The sequence below is a fragment of the Hyperolius riggenbachi genome, chromosome 11, assembly GCF_040937935.1.
Source record: "Hyperolius riggenbachi isolate aHypRig1 chromosome 11, aHypRig1.pri, whole genome shotgun sequence".
In the NCBI taxonomy this organism is placed as follows: domain Eukaryota; kingdom Metazoa; phylum Chordata; class Amphibia; order Anura; family Hyperoliidae; genus Hyperolius; species Hyperolius riggenbachi.
Window position 1 is genome coordinate 158,063,803 of NC_090656.1, and position 21,684 is coordinate 158,085,486.

General features: G+C 44.0%; 1 protein-coding gene across 1 annotated transcript in view; it reads left to right on the plus strand.

Moving 5' to 3' along the window:
* The first annotated feature begins 1,011 nt into the window (after positions 1–1,011).
* Positions 1,012–21,684, plus strand: part of GNG3 (G protein subunit gamma 3) — a 61,752-nt gene continuing 41,079 nt past the window's right edge. Inside the window, exons 1-2 of the mRNA XM_068261122.1 lie at positions 1,012–1,123; positions 10,772–10,878. Coding sequence (XP_068117223.1) covers positions 10,780–10,878 — 99 coding nt within the window. The 5' untranslated portion in view covers positions 1,012–1,123; positions 10,772–10,779. The remainder of the gene's footprint in view (positions 1,124–10,771; positions 10,879–21,684) is intronic.

Genomic DNA, 21,684 nt, shown 5'->3' on the forward strand with positions numbered 1-21,684 from the left:
AAGTCATTAAAGGTATCCCTAAACAACTTTTTGTTGTTATGCCTTCGGATTCTCTCCATGACTAATACCGGACCACACGCAACTGTTGTCTACTTACGCACGTAAATAAGTGCAGTCACGCCACATTACTGCGCGCTACATAACATACACGTGGTATATCGTAATGCTCCTCTTGCGTGCGCATCGCGTGTTTCGTTACTCCTTACTTGTGCTAAAAAGAGTTACGTCCGCAAAAAAATAACGCGAGTCCTATCACACTGTGCAGGTTGTGTTGCAGTATAATCGCAATGAGATGTGCGGTGCGACTTTACAGTGAAATACAGTGAAGCATACAGTACAATGAAAGGATGTTTCTCTGCCACTGTAACATCACACGTTAATGATTTAATGCCCAGCATGCTGTGTATTGCTGCATCGGAACCCACCGCACCACACCCCACTCAGTGTGAAAGCTCCATAGGGATATCATTGCATCTCCTTGCGAAGGGATAATATTGTCTGGTGCAATGCACAGACTTGGGGTGAAGGGACCCAAGAATCTGGAAATAATTTCATGTGACTTTCTCAGAAAAGAGGCTATTAAAAAAATAAATAAATGAAAAAAAACAATAGGAAATTCTTATATGTGTTTGTGCATTAAAATGTCAAAATATAGTGAAACATTCATAATAAAAATATGCTATTAGATTTCAGCCATATGGAAAGCAATAATGTCCTATTTCTCAGACTTGATCTACTTTAATACAATTAACTGTATCAGGTTATACTAAATAAGAATGATATTATTTATTTTGAGAGATCATCTGTTATTGAAGTGGATAATCTACAATTTACAGTAACATTTTTTGTCATTATTGCTTGTGTCTACAGTATGTATTTTTAACAGTAAATTTGAAGACTATGACCTGTTATATTGATCAACTCATTTTCTGTTTCTCCTCCCCTTTCATTTTTCCTCTGTGTGACCATATTCAATCACTGACTCACTTCTCAGCCCTCCCCTCCTTTCCCCCAGTCTCTCCTCCCCCATTTCTCTTTGTTGCAGGGTGTGAATGTGTGGTTTAGCTGCAGAGAAGGACCTGTGCTCAGCATCCTGTATCCTTGCAATCATCAAAACAGACAGGTGGGTACCAGTAATAGAAATATATACATTGCCATAAGAAAACAGGTTATTCATAGCAGAAACATTATGAAAATCCTTTTTATATGTTACATCTGCTTAAAGAATGTTGACATACCCCACAAGAGCCTGATACAAACAACCCCTCCCTGCTTCTAGTGTTCATCTAGCCACATATCTTCCATTGCAGTGTTTGGGTAAGCAGGAAAAGGCAAATATACAGGATTGTTATTTCATGACCATTTGTACCTTACACCATTAATCACTTAAAATCTTTATTATGAAGAAAAATAGACAACCGTGGTATGGTTTTCTCATGATTTCTTACATGGTTAATTTGCCTTTGCAATAGATAATGCTTTATTGTTATTCACAGATGCAAGATATGCATTCTACTTTAGTTTTCTGACCAATATGTTAAACAATATTAGTGTAAGTGTTCTTGCAGACTATAACTATATATATATATATATATATATATATATATATATATATATGTATATATATATATATATATATAGATATATATATATATATATGTATATATATATATATATATATAGATATATATATATATATATGTATATATATATATATATATATAGATATATGTATATATATATATATAGAGAGAGAGAGAGAGAGAGAGAGAGAGAGAGAGTGTGTGTGTGTGTGTGTATAGTATATATATATATATATATATATATATATATATGTAATAAAGCTGATTTTTGTCTTTTATGTTTAAATCACGGTGAACTGTTGTGGCTGTGACATTGAAGGAATGTAGGGGAAAGGGGTTAATGTGAGAGAGAAATGGTCCAAAATGACACGGGCTATGCAGTCAGTGTAAGAAGTCATCTGTGTGACTCTATTAGCATGCTGCTTTTTGGCCTTTATATACAGCATTACAATAATTCAGACAAAATGCTTTTGCATAAATATTTTATGTGAAAACTGCATGTCACTGATACAGTTTATACTGTGGTGTTGAACAGTACTTTCCTGTTATTGTTCCATATATTGCACTCTGAGACAAACTTAACCTGACACACAAAACACAGTTTTTACAATGTACAGGAGAGACTCAACTTTCTCGCAAAGGCAGGGATTGCATGATGACAGATATGTTACATAGTTATTTGGGTTGAAAAAAGACATACGTCCATCGATAAAAAGACAAGGGACACAGAGAGCCCGATATGGTGTAGTATGTATTGGCAGTACAGGTGAAAGTTATGGTAAGTATAGTTATACTCACAAACAAGGGTTACCATTCAGGCAACCACTATAAAGGCAGGTGGGAAGATTAGACCTGTTCCCATTCAGGGTTAAGAAGTCACTCTCTGTAGATTGGAAAGGAGAAAAAGGGGTAAAAACACCGCTCCAGCAAGGGTGGACTGTAGACAGCAAAAGAACAGAGGCGCCAGCAGAATAAAATTACATAACATTTTATTTATTATTTAAAATTAGGAGAGGCAGCGGTGGACTTACCTACTCCCAAGGATACCAGTTACACATAGTGACGTATTAAAGGAATTTATTTCAGTACTCCCAATGAACTTGCAAGAAAAGACGTTTTTTCTACCTATAACAATTTTATGTAATTTTATTCTGCTGGCGCCTCTATACTTTCATCAAGTTCAACCAGAAATCAAAGTACAACACCAGCCTGCTCCCTTACATATCCCTGTTGATCCATAGCAAGGTGAAAAACCCTTACAAGGCATGATCCAATTAGCCCCAAAAGGGAAAACAATTCCTTCCCGACTCCAGATGGCAATCAGATAAAATCCCTGGATCAACACCACTGGGCATTACCTAGTAATTATAGCCATGGATGTCTTTCATCGCAAGGAAAGCATCTAATGCTGGGCATACATGGTGCGTTTTTTTTTATCAATCGAGCCGCTGATGGCTCGATTGATAATATCCGATACCCCACCGGATCGATTCCGCGCTCTATACCGGCGGGCAGGACAAAAGAAAAAACGAAGAGAAGATAAGGAAGTGCCCGCGGGGACGAGCGGGAATCGATCCGGGCGGCCACGGGGGATGAGCGGGATGCGCCGGCATCGAAAACTAAAATCATCATAAAACTAAAATATCTTTCCTGTAATGTGGTGCCCAGAACTGAATTCCATATTCCAGATTTTTTATTTCCCTTTTGATGCATCCCAAAATGTTATTCACTTTAGCTGCATCAGGGGTGTAGCTAGAAATCATGGGCCCCCAGAGCAAAGTTTTGTTCCCCCCCCCCCTCCCCCAAAACAATGAAATTAACCACTTGAGGACCACAGTCTTTTCGCCCCTTAAGGACCAGAGCCTTTTTCTCCATTCAGACCACTGCAGCTTTCACGGTTAATTGTTTGGTCGGGTAACTCGGATATCCAACCATTTTTCCACTATCTGGCCAGATTCGGATTCCGGATAGTTAGGTAGAAATCCGGATAGCTATCTGCAGATAGTTTGACAGCCGACTGGGATATCCGCGTATTTCTCCCAGATATCCGAATCCGGATTACAAGTTCAGAGGCAATAAGACCACCTCCTCTACCACCTCCCTCTCTCTCCCTCTCTGTGGCACGTCTGTGGCACAATTGGTTAATGCATTTGGCTGTCAACTGAAAGGTTGGTGGTTCAAGCCCACCCAGGGATGACTTTGTGTTTTGTGAAGAGAACTTGAAGATTGTATACAAATGTAAGCAGAGTGGTGCAGCAGAAGTGTGCTGGGCCCATAACCCAGAGGTTGATGGATCAAAACCATCCTCTGCTAGGTATGATTTCATTTTTGCGCCTCGCTTTATCGCATGGGCAAAACAGTTTCCATAGCCCTGTAAGAGAAAGTGTTATAAGGGCCCTGCCGTAACATAGATATTGCGGTAGCTAAGACTACTCCTGGGCTTTTCTTGTAGTTGAAGAGATGAGTGAACTGTGACACCACACTTATTTTTAAATGCACGGAGGACGCCGTCCGCGCCCTCCGTGCAGTTCCGCCAGGTCCCCGCAGTCTGATCGCCCCCCGTACCGCTCCCGACCCCACGGACGGGGTCGGGCTCCCCTTCCTCTCCCAAGATGGCCGCCTGAGCCGGCCGCGGCTGCGCAGTCCGCATACGCGTTAGTGCGGCTGCGCAGCTCTAGGGCCCTTTCCCCCGATCCACGCACAGTAGCGTGGATCGAGGGGGGAGGCCCTAGAGCTGCGCAGCTGCACTAACGCGTATGCGGACTGCGCAGCCGCGGCCGGCTCCGGCGGCCATCTTGGGAGAGGAAGGGGAGCCCGACCCCGTCCGTGGGGTCGGGAGCGGTACGGGGGGCGATCAGACTGCGGGGACCTGGCGGAACTGCACGGAGGGCGCGGACGGCGTCCTCCGTGCATTTAAAAATTATTAAGGTACTTATCTTTTTTTCACTATTTGGGCTCGTAAGTCCTTTAAAGGAATACTGTACAGCAGGGGTCTCAAACTCAATTTACCTGGGGGCCGCAGGAGGCAAATTCAGGATGAGGCTGGGGATTTCACAAAAAAAGTGAACTATTTTGCCTATTGTACCTTATAGTTCGCTTCAGTGCTCCCATTACAAGTAATCCGCCGTGTCCCCGCCGCAAAACGAGGGCTGCAGAGCCCCCAAATCGCCCGGGGGGGAGGGGGGGGGGGAATCCGCGGTCGTTTTCTGGAAGGGGCAGAGCTTTCAGCTTCAGCTCTGCCCCTCCTGACGTCAATCGCGGCGGATTATTATTATTTAGTATTTATATAGCGCCGACATATTACGCAGCGCTGTACAGTGTATATATATATATGTTGTCACTAACTGTCCCTCAAAGGGGCTCACAATCTAATCCCTACCATTGCCATATGTCTATATTATGTAGTGTAAGTACTGTAGTCTAGGGCCAATTTTTCGGAGGAGCCAATTAACTTATCCGTATGTTTTTGGAATGTGGGAGGAAACCGGAGTGCCCGGAGGAAACCCACACAGACACGGAGAGAACATACAAACTCTTTGCAGATAGTGCCCTGGCTGGGATTCGAACCAGGGACCCAGCGCTGCAAGGCAAGAGAGCTAACCACTACGCCACCGTGCTGCGGATCACGGCGATCCATGCGGCGATTGACGTCAGGAGGGGCAGAGCTACAGCTGGAAGCTCTGCCCCTCAGCGCAGTCGTGGATGTTTGCCCGGGGAATTTAGGGGCTCTGCAGCCCTTGTTTAGCGGTGGGGATGCGTCGGATTACTTGGGAGCACTGAAGCGAACTATAAGGTAAAATAGTTAGCTTCCGTGTCTCTTTTGCTTTTGCTGGCGCGGGCCACAAAATATTGTACCAAGGGCCGCAAATGGCCCGCAGGCCGCGAGTTTGAGACCCCTGCTGTACAGGGTCGGGAGAAAATGAGGTGAACTTACCTGAGGCTTCTAATGGTCCCCCGCAGACATCCTGTGCCCACGCAGCCACTCACCGATGCTCCAGCCCCGCCTCCGGTTCACTTCTGGAATTTCAGTCTTTAAAGTCTGAAATACCACTGCGCCTGCGTTGCCATGTCCTCGCTCCCACTGATGTCACCAGGAGTGTACTGCGCAGGCCCAGTATGGTCTGTACCTGCACAGTACACTCCTGGTGACATCAGCGGGAGCAAGGACACGGCAACGCAGGTGCAGTGGTATTTCAGACTTTAAAGTCTGAAATTCCAAAAGTGAACCGGAGGCAGGGCTGGAGCATCGGTGAGTGACTGCCCGGGCACAGGACGTCTGCGGGGGACCATTAGAAGTCCCGGGTAAGTTCAACTAATTTTCCCCTGACCCCCTACAGTATTCCTTTAAAAACAAAAAAAACAAACAGCAAACAGAAAGCTTCCCCATATTAGAGCATTGGATTTGGGAAAGTCTTAAGCCAATGGGCCTGATTCACAAAGCGGTGCTAACAGTTAGCACGCTGCTGAAAAGCCCTTTATCATGCCTAAACTTAGTTTAGGCATGATAAGTTTAGGTGTGATAAGTTTAGGTGTGATAAGTTTAGGCATGTTAAGTTTAGGTGTGATAAGTTTAGGCATGATAAGTTTAAGCACCAACTGGGTTAGCACCGCAGTGCACAGTTGATCAATAGTTTTGCGCTAGCAAATTCTGGTGCACTTCGCATAGAGTTTAATGGCGCTGCTTTGCTTGCGGGACTTTGCGTGCGATCTAAACTTATCTAAACTTAGCATGCCTAAACTTATCATGCCTAAACTTATCACGCCTAAACTGGCTTTTCATCAGCGTGGTGCAATGGTTATCACGCCTAAAGTCTCTAACTGGGTTAGCACCGCTTTGTGAATCGAGCCCAATGTGTTGACTCACCACACAGCCCTGCACCTGGCATGTGTCTCGTATGACTGTCTATAGGATCACTCGCCACACAGCCCTGCACCCAGCATGTGTCTAGTATGACTGTCTATAAGTAAGCTTTAGGTTAGCAGTAATGGTTGCATGGCCACCTAGCTTTTCATCCTTCCCACCTTTGCCCTGGAATCTTCCAGACTTCAAAGTGCTGTCCTTTGCTGTGTGTATGGTTGGTGGTATAGTGGTGAGCATAGCTGGCCTCCACACAGTTGACCTGGGTTCGATTCCTGCCCAAAGTATATGAGCTTGCTTTTGACATACTACAAATCTCTGCAAGACCAGAGAGAGGAGGTGGTATGTTTTTAGCTTCTAAAATAGTCAAGGAGCCTTTAAAAGACCATTTCCGGTTTTCAATTCGGATATCCGAATCCGGCCGGATACTGGGGTCGGATATTCGAATTCAATTTGGGATTCAAAATTGCAAACTCGGATATCCGACCCGGATAGGATATCTAGGTATCCGGATCCGAATTAGTTCCAGATAGTGGAAAGTGGTATCCGAGCACCCCTGTATGACCCATATTGCATGGGAAAGTAACTTTCTGCAATCTATTGCTGTATATTTTTCCTTAGAAAACCAATGTATCAGTGCGCTCACTCAAAACAGTCCCAAACAGGAAGGAAGTCCTTGTTACTTAACAAGCAAACAGTTCTTCTGGATCGCAGCGTCAGTCATCAAGCATAAGATGTAGTCCACAAATATTTCACCAAGACACTGCGCTCACAGATTCAATACGTCTTCATTCCATAGGTGTAGCTCGGGAAAAAGGAGACATAAAAGACATAGCATAATACTGTTTTAGATGTATTATCCTTCCCACAACACCCAGTGCTGCAAGCAATGATCTTGTGTATGAATATCACAAAAAGGTCTCACAGGTCCTCACCATTTAGCGTGGCTGCCAAGTCACAGACAGCTATATAAGCCTTATAGTGTCACCAGACAAACAGGTGTTGTCCCTCATCAACCAAGTGACACTCCCAGAATCCCAACACCATCACACATGGACTCTCACCTACTCAAAATGCCATCCAGATTATAAGACAGCATAAGCGCTTAAGGTGTTACATCAAAAGAAGGCCACTTCTTGTCAGATAGGATCCACAATTGCCTAATGAACTGAAGAGCTTCACATAGCGTAAAAAAGTACTTTAATCTTAAAAGTTTAAAATCACTGCACTCACATGTTCCAAGTAAATACAAGCATAAAACAATGTCCTCCACGCCAGCTCTGCACGTCTGTAGCTCCGCCCTACGCGTTTCGTGCATGCGCACTCATCAGGGGCCCCTGATGAGTGCGCATGCACGAAACGCGTAGGGCGGAGCTACAGACGTGCAGAGCTGGCGTGGAGGACATTGTTTTATGCTTGTATTTACTTGGAACATGTGAGTGCAGTGATTTTAAACTTTTAAGATTAAAGTACTTTTTTACGCTATGTGAAGCTCTTCAGTTCATTAGGCAATTGTGGATCCTATCTGACAAGAAGTGGCCTTCTTTTGATGTAACACCTTAAGCGCTTATGCTGTCTTATAATCTGGATGGCATTTTGAGTAGGTGAGAGTCCATGTGTGATGGTGTTGGGATTCTGGGAGTGTCACTTGGTTGATGAGGGACAACACCTGTTTGTCTGGTGACACTATAAGGCTTATATAGCTGTCTGTGACTTGGCAGCCACGCTAAATGGTGAGGACCTGCAAGACCTTTTTGTGATATTCATACACAAGATCATTGCTTGCAGCACTGGGTGTTGTGGGAAGGATAATACATCTAAAACAGTATTATGCTATGTCTTTTATGTCTCCTTTTTCCCGAGCTACACCTATGGAATGAAGACGTATTGAATCTGTGAGCGCAGTGTCTTGGTGAAATATATTTTTCCTTCCCCATTGTATTCTGCATGCTTGAAGGGAAGGTTCATTCCCTCCAGACTCCTTTGGGAGACACACAATGCTTGCATTTTGCTGCAAATCCAGATTCTCAGGCAATTCCAGTTTTTTGATGCTTTGCAACAAGTCACTCCTTGTATCTTTCTTTTTTATCTGTCACATCCTTAGAAGCTTCTTCCTTCATCTGCTCAAGCATCTGTTAGGATTGAACTTCATTCCAATCAGTAGCTGATAGCCCCTTCCAACGAGAAATTTTACCTTTTCTCGAATAGATCATCAGGGGTGGGTCTGTATGTCTGATATTGTGGTGAAACTCCAGACTAAAAATCTACTCAGCGGCACTGAAAAGGCTTGGTGTTTCTTTAAGTTTCACAGCATCAGAACTTTTGTTTTTCTTACCGAAGCCTCATTTTTAGCTGCACAGAAGCTAAGCTCCGCCCCATCAATGAAATCTGCCTGGGCATTTTTCCCCTGATGCTGTGCAAAGCATGATGTTGTTGTTCTCGTTCTGCTGTTTTGGCGCAACCATTTTTTTTTAAATTTTGAATTTGAGATTTAAAGCCTAGCACGTACAGTTGGGAGGGGTGATCAGGACACAGGACAGTTGTAACTGTGTCTCATGCTCCCTATCACCGCCTTTCAAACAAAAAGATGGCCGCCCCCATGAAATCACAAACATTTGCCTGTTCTTTTAAAACAGGGTGGGTAAGAGATTATATTACCTATCTATTTTAATTAACATAACTAATGTAACCCAAGCTCTTTTCACACACTTTTCACACTATTGAACCCTATTAGTAAGTCTAAGTTCACACACCATGCATATGAAATAACACCTGACCTACAACGCTCAGATTAAATTCTTTATGCTATGAAAGTTAAATGTAATGCGCATAGTGTATATTACATTATGGCCACATTCTAGTAAAGACGTTAAAGGGAACCTAAACTGAAAAGGATATGGATTTTTCCTTTTAAAATAATACCAGTTGCCTGACTCTCCTGCTGATCCTGTGTCTCTAATACTTTTAGCCACAGCCCCTGAACAAGCATGCAGATCAGGTGCTCTGACTGAAGTCAGACTGGATTAGCTGCAAGCTTGTTTCAGGTCTGGGATCCACTTCTGCAGTGAAAGAGATCAGCAGGAGAGTCAGGCAACTGGTATTGTTTAAAGGAAACATCCATATCCCTCTCAGTTTAGGTTCCCTTTAAGCAACTTAGTGTGAACATAGCCTAAATGTCAGTAAACATGGGCACTGCCCATTTTAGAAAAAAAAATATTTATTTTTGCTGGTTGATATTTATTTTTGCTAGTTGCACTATTTAAAAAGCAAGGCCTCCTTGACTGATGCTTGATTGTTTTGTCGATGAAATTAAAGCGGACCCAAACCAAACATTTTTTTTAATTAAAAATATTTAGTTGCACCACTCTGACACATACAAAGATAAATAAACACCCCTTCAAACCTATGAGCATTTCAGTGCATGCTTTTCACCCTTCTCTTTTCATAACTAGGGTTTATACAGGTGGCAGCGATTAGCAATTCCTCCATTGCCAGACACCACCTACTCCACCAGTTTGCTGGATTCTGTCCCGGCAATATGAAAGGAAGGGAGGAGTTCCTCCAATAAATGTAAAATATTTTATATTTGTCATCATGCAGCTGAAAAAAGGCTGCTATTTATTATTATAATTTAGAAAATAGATTTTATTTCTGAAATCTTGTGTTTTTAATTTGGGTCCACTTTAATTAGGAAAGGCAGTCTTTTTTTGTAGATCCCTGTGGGTGGGAATAAGGGTCAGGCTGCAGGCAAAGCAGAATGGAAGTTGTATTAGTTTTTTAGTAAAGTGAGTAGTAAAAAGCTTGTGGCTGCAGTGGTGCAAATTAAATTACGGTATATTACAGTAGTTCATATGACTGTACAGAAGAGCATCTTGACACTTCTTCCTGGCATGTCTTTCCAAAATGTTGTACTCAAAAACTCCAGCCATCCTGTTTAATATTTAAAGGGGCACTACAGAACTACATATGCATGTATACATACAAGATGTACAATTGTTACAAAGTAAAATGTATTGTAAATTACTTTCTTTCTATGTAGCAGTTTCTTACAGTAAGTGTTTTTAATCTGATGGTTCTTACCAGTTACCAACAGGTTTTGGACCAGTCCGTCTCCTCTGTAACAAATCTCCACAAAGATGTCAGACGGCCAGCCTACTTGCTCACACACAAATCATGCAGTTGGACATGCAGCCAAATGAATATGAGCTGCTATTGCTGGCAGTGGTCTTTTCAACTGCTTTCTGTCAATCTAATTAATGTACCTTTGCCTTAACCTTGAACAGGTTTTGTTAATAACCAGATTATTTATATATTGTTCGTGTTTATTTAGGAAGCACAATGAAAGGGGACACCCCTGTGAACAGCACACTAAGTGTCGGACAGGCCAGGAAGCTTGTGGAGCAGTTGAAGATTGAAGCATCTATGTGTCGTATTAAAGTATGTAGAAAATTAAAAAAATGTTGCTTTGTATACTGTATTGACAAACATTAGTTTGCTGGCCATTGTGTTAAGGTGCATGTACACCTGTGATTGATGTCACCCATTGGGGATGCCAGGGTGCACAGATGCATGTCAGTTGTGTAGCTGACGATGCGCTGTGTTGCTATGTGTGGGGAGCGACGGAGGGGCGACGGAACGGCGTATGCATGAAGTCATGTGGGGGAGTGGCGTGAACAAGGGAATCAGCCGACGCTGGGGGTGAGTAGGTCCACGGGGCAAATCACTTGCATGTCGCTGTTCACACACCTGATTATTGGCTGAGGCGGTCTTTATCCACCTCTTCAGCCAACTTGAGTCAGGCATGTGTATGAGGCTTTACTCTTTTGCTTTTGAAGGTAGCCTAATATTATACAATTAATACCTTTTACACTGGTACTTGGGTTTTTGTTGTACTTATCTGCTGTGCTTAATATTTATCACTAATCCTAAACTTCCTCTCTACTCTAAAAGATTAGCCACAGCAGGATAAACTTCCGACTAAAAAAAAAATTCTTAATTACAAATTATGGAAATCCTAAAAAACGGATTTAACTTGCTATTTTCCTGGGAGCACTGAAAGGGTTAACAGTCAGTGTTTTGCTGTACAGGAAGGGACCCTAGTGCTCTGATTCACAGTCTTGGTAAGAGCTAATAGCAACTATATGTGGAATAAAGACTTTTCATTGCTTGCAGCGCAAGAGTTTGGGTCTGCTTTAAAGGGGAACTGAAGAGAGAGCTATATGGAAGCTGTCATGTTTATTTCCTTTTAATCAATACCAGTTGCCTGGCAGCCCTGCTGGTGTATTTCTCTGCAGTAGTATCTGAATGAAACCATAAACAAGCATGCAGCTAGTCTTGTCAGATCTGACTTTAAAGTCTGAAACACCTGATCTGCTGAATGCTTGTTCAGGGGCTATGGTTAATAGTATTAGAGGCAGAGGATCAGCAGGGCTGCCAGGCAACTGGTATTGCTTAAAAGGAAATAAACATGACAGCCTCCATATACCTCTCTCTTCAGTTCCCCTTTAAGTCAGAATCAGAATCATATTTATTCGCCAAGTGCAGCGGTTGCCACACTCGGAATGGTTTGTAGTACACATCGGTATAGAGCATAGTGCAAGAACAACATTAAAACATAGTGGTGCAATACACAAAACAGAAAACATTGAAAAACAGATATAGGCATTGAAAACATGTAGTGCAAGTACGCTATGCAGTGAAGACAGACATAGGATAGGTGCATAGCCGCTAGTCCTGCTAATGAGTTAGTAAGGCCTAGGTGCAAAAGAACATGGAATGAAGAACCGCACCAGGCTTGGGTGACAGTCCTGCTATTTAGCTTTGCTGTATGCAGGGCACGAGTTCAGAAGGCGCACTGCTTGGGGGAAAAAGGAGTTCCTGTGTCTAGAGGTCTTGGTGGAAATAGCTCTGTAACGGTGGTCGGAGCGCATGCGGTTGAAGAAGCGACCGCCTGGGTGGAGGGGATCTTGCGTGATCCTATTTGCCCTTGTCCTCAGCCTGGATGCATGGAGGAGGTCCAGTGGTGGCAGGGGTGTACCGATTATTCTTTCTGCAGCATTTATTACTCTTTGTAGTTTGTACCTGTCGCTTGAGGTGGCGCCGCCATGCCAGACGATGATGGAGGCGCATAGGATTGACTCGATGGTGGCAGTGTAGAAGCTTGACATCAGCTCCTGTGGCATGCCAAACTTTCTTAGTTGTCTTAGGAAGAACAGCCGTTGCTGTGCCTTCTTTTGGCATTTAGTGGTGTTTTCCCTCCATCTCAAGTCTTTGGTGATGGTAGTGCCCAAGAACCGAACACTGGTGTGGACACAGGGCTGGCGCTACAAGTAAGGCAAAGGGGGCAATTGCCCCCAGAGTCCCAGGAGGCCCCAAGCCCCCTTTGCCAGACAGCCAAAGATGTCCTGTGTTCAGACCGCAGCAGCCAGCAGATGCTTTGGCTGGCTGCTGTCTGCTCAGTGTGGTCTGTCATGGTGCCGGTGCGGGCGATGATGCAAAGACTGAGTTGGGGAGCCGAGTGGAGACAATACATACTTGATTCCTCCTGGCGGCAGCTGGTGGCGTCCTGGTCTCCATGGCTCCCTGGCTGTGTTATGCACGCGGCCAGCCATAGTGCGGTGCTGCCCCATCATGCGACGTGGGCATGGACATCATGTCCGTGCATCCATGCCTGCAAGGAGAGACAAAGACACTGTTGCTAGCTGCTGCAGATGAAATCAGATGTGCCTGGCTGCGTTTTGTCTGACTGTGGTGAGTCAAATGCTCACTCTCCGCTCTGGTGGGGGGTGGGTACGAGGGTTTTTGGCTGCCATAAAAACAGTAAAAGTGGCCCTGTAGAGGGGGCAGGGGCTTGTTTAGATAAGCTTCAAGTTCCTCTTGCATGCATATCCCCTGTACCCCAACCCCCACTACAGGGTCACTTTTAGGGTTTAGATAGCAAGCTGCTAGTTCATCTTGAATGCATATCCCCCCCAGAGAGGGCACTATATAGGTGGCGTATATAGTGTCAGTCGACTTGAGGAGCTGTGGAGGGATTTGCTAAAATAAAGGGGCCTCTACCCTAATGCCGGTTATGTGGGTTTTAAGAATGCTATTAGGATACAGAGGCTGGTTGTGCATACTATCACCAGCCTTTGTTACTATACCATTCCTCCCCAGCCTCCCCCCCCCCCCTGCGCTCTGCTGTTGCCCCCCTAAAAAAACGCAGTGCTAGCGACATGCAGCGTTTCGCTAGCAGGCAGGATGTCACTCTCCGCTGCTCCCCTGCCTCCTCTATAGCGCAGCTCCCCGCCTGCGTCCCTTCCCTCCAATCAGCTTACAGAGGCTGGGAGGGAAGGGACGCAGGTGGGGAGCTGCGTTATAGAGGAGGCGGGGGAGCGGCGGAGAGTGACATCCTGGATGTAAACAGCCTGTTAGCGACACACTGCATGTTGCTAGCACGGCGTTTTTTTGGGGGTGGAACAACAGAGTGAGAGGGGGGCCTGGGGAGGCACGGTATAGTAACAGAGGCTGATGATATTATGCACAACCAGCCTCTGTATCCTAATAGCATTCTTAAAGGAATACTGTAGGGGGGTCGGGGGAAAATAAGTTGAAGTTACCCGGGGCTTCTAATGGTCCCCCGCAGACATCCTGTGCCACGCAGCCACTCACCGATGCCCCGCCTCCGGTTCACTTCTGGAATTTCAGACTTTAAAGTCTGGAAACCACTGCGCCTACGTTGCAATTTCCTCGTTCCCATTGATTTCATCAGGAGTGTATAGCACAAGCCCAGTATGATGTGTGTCCGCGCAGTACGCTCCTGGTGACATCAGCGTGAGCGACGACACGGCAACGCAGGCGCAGTGGGTTTCAGACTTTTTTTTTTTGAAAATACTTTTATTTGCAGAGAAAAAGCATATTCCATACAGTGGTAAGTTGTCCAATACAATAGGAATAGTAATAGAAATATAACGGTTTACATACAAAATACTTTTCAGTCTGTACATGTATGGTCTATTCCTCTGGTTTTTATGAACTACTCAGGGGTATACATTGTTCATGGACATTTAGGTATTAGTGCCTTTCTTATTATGTATAGCAAGAGTACTTTAAACATCCATCAAATGTCTTCAATACAGGCTTGTCATTTTTGGGTTGGAGGGAGGGGGGGGGGAAGGAGGGGGGGGAGGAGGGAGGGGGTAATATGGATGGGGGGGAGGGAGAGGGGGGGGGTGGGGAGAATGAGTTGTTTTATTAACGTCAACTCAGAACATTAACATAACATCAAGAGTACTTAACAGGGTTTCAGACTTTAAAGTCTGAAATTCCAAAAGTGAAATGGAGGCGGGGCCGGAGCATCGGTCAGTGGCTGCGCGGGCACAGTATGTCTGCCGGGGACCATTAGAAGCCCCGGGTAAGTTCAACTCCTTTTCCCCCGACGCCCTACAGTATTCTTTTAAAACCCACCTCAGTCAAGTCAAGTCTGCCAGCCTTTTTGGTCAGTCCCAGCAACCTCAGCCAGCCCGTTTTGTCATTCTCATCAGCCACTTCCCTCCTGATAGCTCAGTCAGTACCTCCTCTCTAGTCAACCCTACCAATCCCTCCTGCTCTGGTAAAGACCCACAGTGCTTGATCCAATTAAATTTTGCCCACAATTTACTAAGCTCATCTCCTGTCTTTAATAACAATTCTGAACAGTTTTTACTGTTATCACCATGTTGATAAAGCATTTAGTATTCACTAAGCAATTTACCTCAGGAAAACATTAAAGTGGACCTGAACTCAGAACAGCATAATAACCTTTAAGCAAAAAACATTTATTTGTTACAGCTGATACAAATCCTAAAATAAATTTGCACAGTTTCTACTTCCTGATTCATGGCAGCAGACATATTGTTAACAGCCTGTGCTTTCAAATTGGTTTAACTGCATATCTTCGATAGGAAGTCATGTGACACAGGGAGGATCAAATTACAACTTGTGATTGGACACAAATGAGGGGAAATTAAACAGGCTAAACTCTCTAAATACATTCAGAGTGCATTTCTCTATGTTGTCCTTCTGTCCTGAGCAAGAATTCAGGTCCACTTTAAAATAAGGATTCTCTTCTTAAGTTAATGAGAGATTTCTACAGTTAAGGTTTCAATCCGTAAAGTAACAACAGAAATCTAGAGTTAAATACAGGATGTAAATTCACAGAAAGAAATGTGTAAAGTGTGTGAGGAGTTATCACCTGGCTTGAGCTGTTGTTAAAGAGGAACTCCAGTAAAAATAATATAATGAAAAAAGTGCTTCATTTTTACAATAATTATTTATAAATGATTTAGTCAATGTTTGCCCATTGTAACATCTTTCCTGTCCCTGATTTACATTCTGACATTTAACAGATGCCAACATTTTTACTGCTGGCAGTTGATGTCTGTGGAAAGAGATTATGCATTTTTGGCAGTTGGAAACAGCAGTTATTTCCCACAATGTAACAAGGCTCCCACAGAGTGATGTCAGTACCTAGGTGCAGACATCACATTGTGAGCAGGGTCTCACCATAATATCAGCCATACAGAGCCTCCTGATGATCCATTTGAGAAAAGGATAGATTTCTCATGGAAAAGGGGGTATCAGCTACTGATTAGGATGAATTTCAATCCTGGGTTATGGTTTCTCTTTAAGTGGAGTGTTACTACAGACTGCAATGTAAAGTAAAGCTATCTGAGCTGTCTGCTTTATTTTCTTAGTACATAGCAAGGAAATGAGCAACGCTACTTAAAACCAGACTAGTGCCTACCGGCAAAAGAGTGCAAGCCCCACTTGTGGGGTCGAATACACACCGAGCATACACATGACCTGTCTACCACTGGAGAATGTTGGTTTCCTGTAACAGCTTGCATGCAACCTAGTAAGTACTCGTCCCTCCCACTGCGAAGAAGTCAATCCTCCATGGGAGGGGCCTAACACTAACTAAATCCTAACATATGTATATGCATAGCCTGGGTGTGCTACCAAGTAAAATTGAAAAATCAAAAATTGCGCAAAAGGTGGATCAGCGCAACACCAGGCCGCCTCCGAATGGCCTCCAATCAGAGATGCGCTGAGCCCCCCCAGGAACTACAAAAATGTTAAGTAGTGCTGCTCATTTCCTTGCTATGTACTAATTTAATTCGTTTTTGGTCAGCTGCTCCCACTTAACAGCCATGCTTTTGGTGTATATGCAGAGCTTCTGTTTGGGTTCAAGGTGCGATTGTAGTTCCTGGGGGGGCTCAGCGCATCTCTGATTGGAGGCCATTCGGAGGCGGCCTGGTGTTGCACTGATCCACCTTTTGTGCAATTTTCGATTTTTCAATTTTACTTGGTAGCGCACCCAGGCTATGCATATACATATGTATAGTACCTCAGCGCAAAAAGGGGTGTGGAACTTGCCCCGGGCTATGCAAGCCCACTCGAGATGTAAGCAGATGACAGTACAGTACCTTAATAGAGGTTACATCTAGCTGCCCAAATACTTGCTGTAATCCCGATCTCTGTATTTCAAGTAATCCCGATATCACAGCGGCGGGGGATAAGAGCTAGCTCGCTCTACCACTTCCTGTTTCCGGTCCGTCAAGCCCTACTGCCAGTAGTGTGCGTGCTGCACTGCAATGTAGTTCCGTGCGCCAATAAAATCGCACCGGACAGCCTAAAAAAGAGATAGGCAACATACAGTGCAGAGAGTAGCGAAATGAGTGGCCACCACTTAAGAATCACTTACTAGAAGCAGAGCTTGTTTATTGCACGTAATAAAACACGTAGACTCCTCTCCCGACTCGAGTTTCGGCTGTATGCCTTCCTCAGGGGAAGGCATACAGCCGAAACTCGAGTCGGGAGAGGAGTCTACGTGTTTTATTACGTGCAATAAACAAGCTCTGCTTCTAGTAAGTGATTCTTAAGTGGTGGCCACTCATTTCGCTACTCTCTGCACTGTATGTTGCCTATCTCTTTTTTAGGCTGTCCGGTGCGATTTTATTGGCGCACGGAACTACATTGCAGTGCAGCACGCACACTACTGGCAGTAGGGCTTGACGGACCGGAAACAGGAAGTGGTAGAGCGAGCTAGCTCTTATCCCCCGCCGCTGTGATATCGGGATTACTTGAAATACAGAGATCGGGATTACAGCAAGTATTTGGGCAGCTAGATGTAACCTCTATTAAGGTACTGTACTGTCATCTGCTTACATCTCGAGTGGGCTTGCATAGCCCGGGGCAAGTTCCACACCCCTTTTTGCGCTGAGGTACTATACACATTTTCTCCATCATTTGGTCTGAGCCGACCCCACCTCTAGCAGCAACACATTCATCCACACAAGCGCAAACTTTTTCCTTTTTTATGCATATACACAGGTTAGGATTTAGTTAGTGTTAGGCCCCTCCCATGGAGGATTGACTTCTTCGCAGTGGGAGGGACGAGTACTTAATAGGTTGCATGCAAGCTGTTACAGGAAACCAACATCCTCCAGTGGTAGACAGGTCATGTGTATGCTTCGGTGTGTATTCGACCCCACAAGTGGGGCTTGCACTCTTTTGCAGGTAGGCACTAGTCTGTTTTTAAGTAGCGCTGCTCATTTCCTTGCTATGTACTAATTTAATTCGTTTTTGGTCAGCTGCTCCCACTTAACAGCCATGCTTTTGGTGTATATGCAGAGCTTCTGTTTGGGTTCTAGGTGCGTTTGTAGTTCCTGGGGGGGCTCAGTGCATCTCTGATTGGAGGCCATTCGGAGGCGGCCTGGTGTTGCGCTGATCCACCTTTTGCGCAATTTTCGATTTTGCTTTATTTTCTTACTTGTTTATACAGGAGGGGACTCTGTATAGAGAGAAATATACATGGCAGGAACACAGAGAGGGAGAGATACATCAAATATATACAGTGGTTTGCAAAAGTATTTGGCCCCCTTGAAGTTTTCCACATTTTGTCATATTACTGCCACAAACATGAATCAATTTTATTGGGTTTCCACGTGATAGAACAATACAAAGTGGGGTACTTGTGAGAGGTGGAACGAAAATCATATATGATTCCAAACATTTTTTACAAATAAATAACTGCAAAGTGGGGTGTGCGTAATTTTCAGCCCCCCTTGGTCTGAGTGCAGTCAGTTGCCCATAGACATTGCCTGATGAGTGCTAATGACTAAATAGAGTGCACCTGTGTGCAATCTAATGTCAGTACAAATAAAGCTGCTCTGTGATGGCCTCAGAGGTTGTCTAAGAGAATATTGGGAGCAACAACACCATGAAGTCCAAAGAACACACCAGACAGGTCAGGGATAAAGTTATTGAGAAATTTAAAGTAGGCTTAGGCTACAAAAAGATTTCCAAAGCCTTGAACATCCCACGGAGCACTGTTCAAGCGATCATTCAGAAATGGAAGGAGTATGGCACAACTGTAAACCTACCAAGACAAGGCCGTCTACCTAAACTCACAGGCCTAACAAAGAGCGCTGCTCAGAAATACAGTCAAGAGGCCCATGGTGACTCTGGACTAGCTGCAGAGATCTACAGCTCAGGTGGGGGAATCTGTCCATAAGACAACTATTAGTCCTGCACTGCACAAAGTTGGCCTTTATGGAAGAGTGGCAAGAAGTAAGCCATTGTTAACAGAAAAGCATAAGAAGTCCCATTTGCAGTTTGCCACAAGCAATGTGGGGAACAGCAAACATGTGGAAGAAGGTGCTCTGGTCAGATGAGACCAAAATTGAACTTTTTGGCCAAAATGCAAAACACTATGTGTGGCGGAAAACTAACACTGCACATCACTCTGAACACACCATCCCCCCCCCCCCACTGTCAAATATGGTGGCGGCAGCATCATTCTCTGGGGGTGCTTCTCTTCAGCAGGGACAGGGAAGCTGGTCAGAGTTGATGGGAAGATGAATGGAGCCAAATACAGGGCAATCTTGGAAGAAAACCTCTTGGAGTCTGCAAATGACTTGAGACTGGGGCGGTGGTTCGCCTTCCAGCAGGACAACGACCCTAAACATAAAGCTAGGACAACAATTGAATGGTTTAAAACAAAACATATCCATGTGTTAGAATGTCCCAGTCAAAGTCCACTGTCCGCTGTTCACAAACGCTGTCCATCTAATCTAACTGAGCTGGAGTTGTTTTGCAAAGAAGAATGGGCAAGGATTTCAGTCTCTAGATGTGCAAAGCTGGTAGAGACATACCCTAAAATACTGGCAGCTGTAATTGCAGCAAAAGGTGGTTCTACAAAGTATTGACTCAAGGGGCTGAATAATTACGCACACCCCACTTTGCAGGTTTTTTTTTTCTTAAATGTTTGGAATCATGTATGATTTTCGTTCCACTTCTCACGTGTACACCACTTTGTATTGGTCTTTCAGGTGGAATTCCAATAAAATTGATTCATGTTTGTGGCAGTAATATGACAAAATGTGGAAAACTTAAAGGGGGCCAAATACTTTTGCAAACCACTGTATATACAGTATATATAGACACACTGAAATACGCACACAGAGACACCGAAACACACACAGCCACAGCCCCTCTCCCTCTTTCTCTGGCTGTCCTACATAGGCTAGCTGTAATTGTACTTGCAGCAGGGGGGTGCAGCTACATCCAGCCTGCATGTGCTCCTGCCCTCCCTATCTACTGCATGTAGTAATAACTACAGTGGTGCTAACTTTAAGTGGAAGATAACCCAGTATTTCTCTTTTGCTCTAAAAGATTATTTACAGCATATAACATACTAACACAATGTTTTTTTTTTTTTTTTTTTTAAGTAAAACAGCATTTAAAGAGACTCCGTAACAAAAATTGCATCCTGTTTTTTATCATCCTACAAGTTCCAAAAGCTATTCTAATGTGTTCTGGCTTACTGCAGCACGTTCTACTATCACCATCTTTGTAATAAATCAACTTTTCTCTCTCTTGTCAGACTTGTCAGCCTGTGTCTGGAAGGCTGCCAAGTTCTTCAGTGTTGGGATTCTGAGATGCATCTCCCCCCTACAGGCCCCTCTCTGCACACTGCCTGTGTGTTATTTAGATTATGGCAGGTTCTCTCTGCTCTATTATCTTTTACAAGCTGGATAAATCCTCCTCTGGGCTGGCTGGGCTTTCACATATTGAGGAATTACATACAGGAAGAGCTGTCTGCACTCTGCAGGAAGAAATAGCCTGACACTTCAGTGGAAGATAGCTGCAGGGGGAAAGAAACACACAAATGATCTCTTGAGATTAAAAAGGAAGGGTGTATACAGCCTGCTTGTGTATGAATGTATTTTCTATGTGTGGACATACTGTACATCAACCTACTTCCTGTTTTGGTGGCCATTTTGTTTGTTTATAAACAAACTTTTTAAAACTGTTTTTAACCACTTTTAATGCGGTGAGGAGCGGCGAAATTGTGACAGAGGGTAATAGGAGATGTCCCCTAACGCACTGGTATGTTTTCTTTTGTGCGATTTTAACAATACAGATTCTCTTTAAAGGGTTACATCACAGGACTGATTTTTTTTTCCTGCAGGGGCTGCCTCCAAACTGGTGATTAGCTTATCTTCTGTATACATACTTTACTTGATACAATTAAGTAAACATTCTCTGGCTGAGCAGAAACTTATGCTAATGAGTCCTGGAGTGAAACACAGGTCAGAAATCACTTATGGCTGCATTTAAAACCGAATTACAACAGTTATGAATATAATGCACCAGCAGCCTTCAAAGTAATTAAACTGAACTTTGGGAAGTTATAATTTATAAATGAATTTTAATACTTGTGCACAAAAGCAAATATGAGAATTGTATGGGTTATAAAAAGTAGAAAAACACTTTTGTTGAATATTTTGTCAGAGTTTTAAACCGCTTTAAGAACTGGAGTGATAAGACAACACTCTCACTGTGAAAACGTATCACAATATGTTAATAAAGCAGGCTTCTTTAGCGAATGAAAGAGACTCTAAAGTCTCTTTTTTTACCTTATTTTGTCATAAAATCCTCTTCAGCAGTAACTACCTAACGACCACCCCAATGAGCGTTAAGTCCTTGGGGCCGGCTACTGCAGGAGATTGCGTGCGCATCTCCTGTTTGGGGGGCGGAGCTCCGCCCCACCTTCAGTCTCTGAGCGGCGATTGCCGCTCAGGAGACTGTTAGACGGCGAAGCCGCCGGCATTTCAGTTAGTACAGCACTGCGATCAGCAGCAGCACTGTACTGGGGATAGCCGTGTGACATGGCTGTCCCCCTGGAACACTAGAGAGCGATCGGTTCTCATAGGC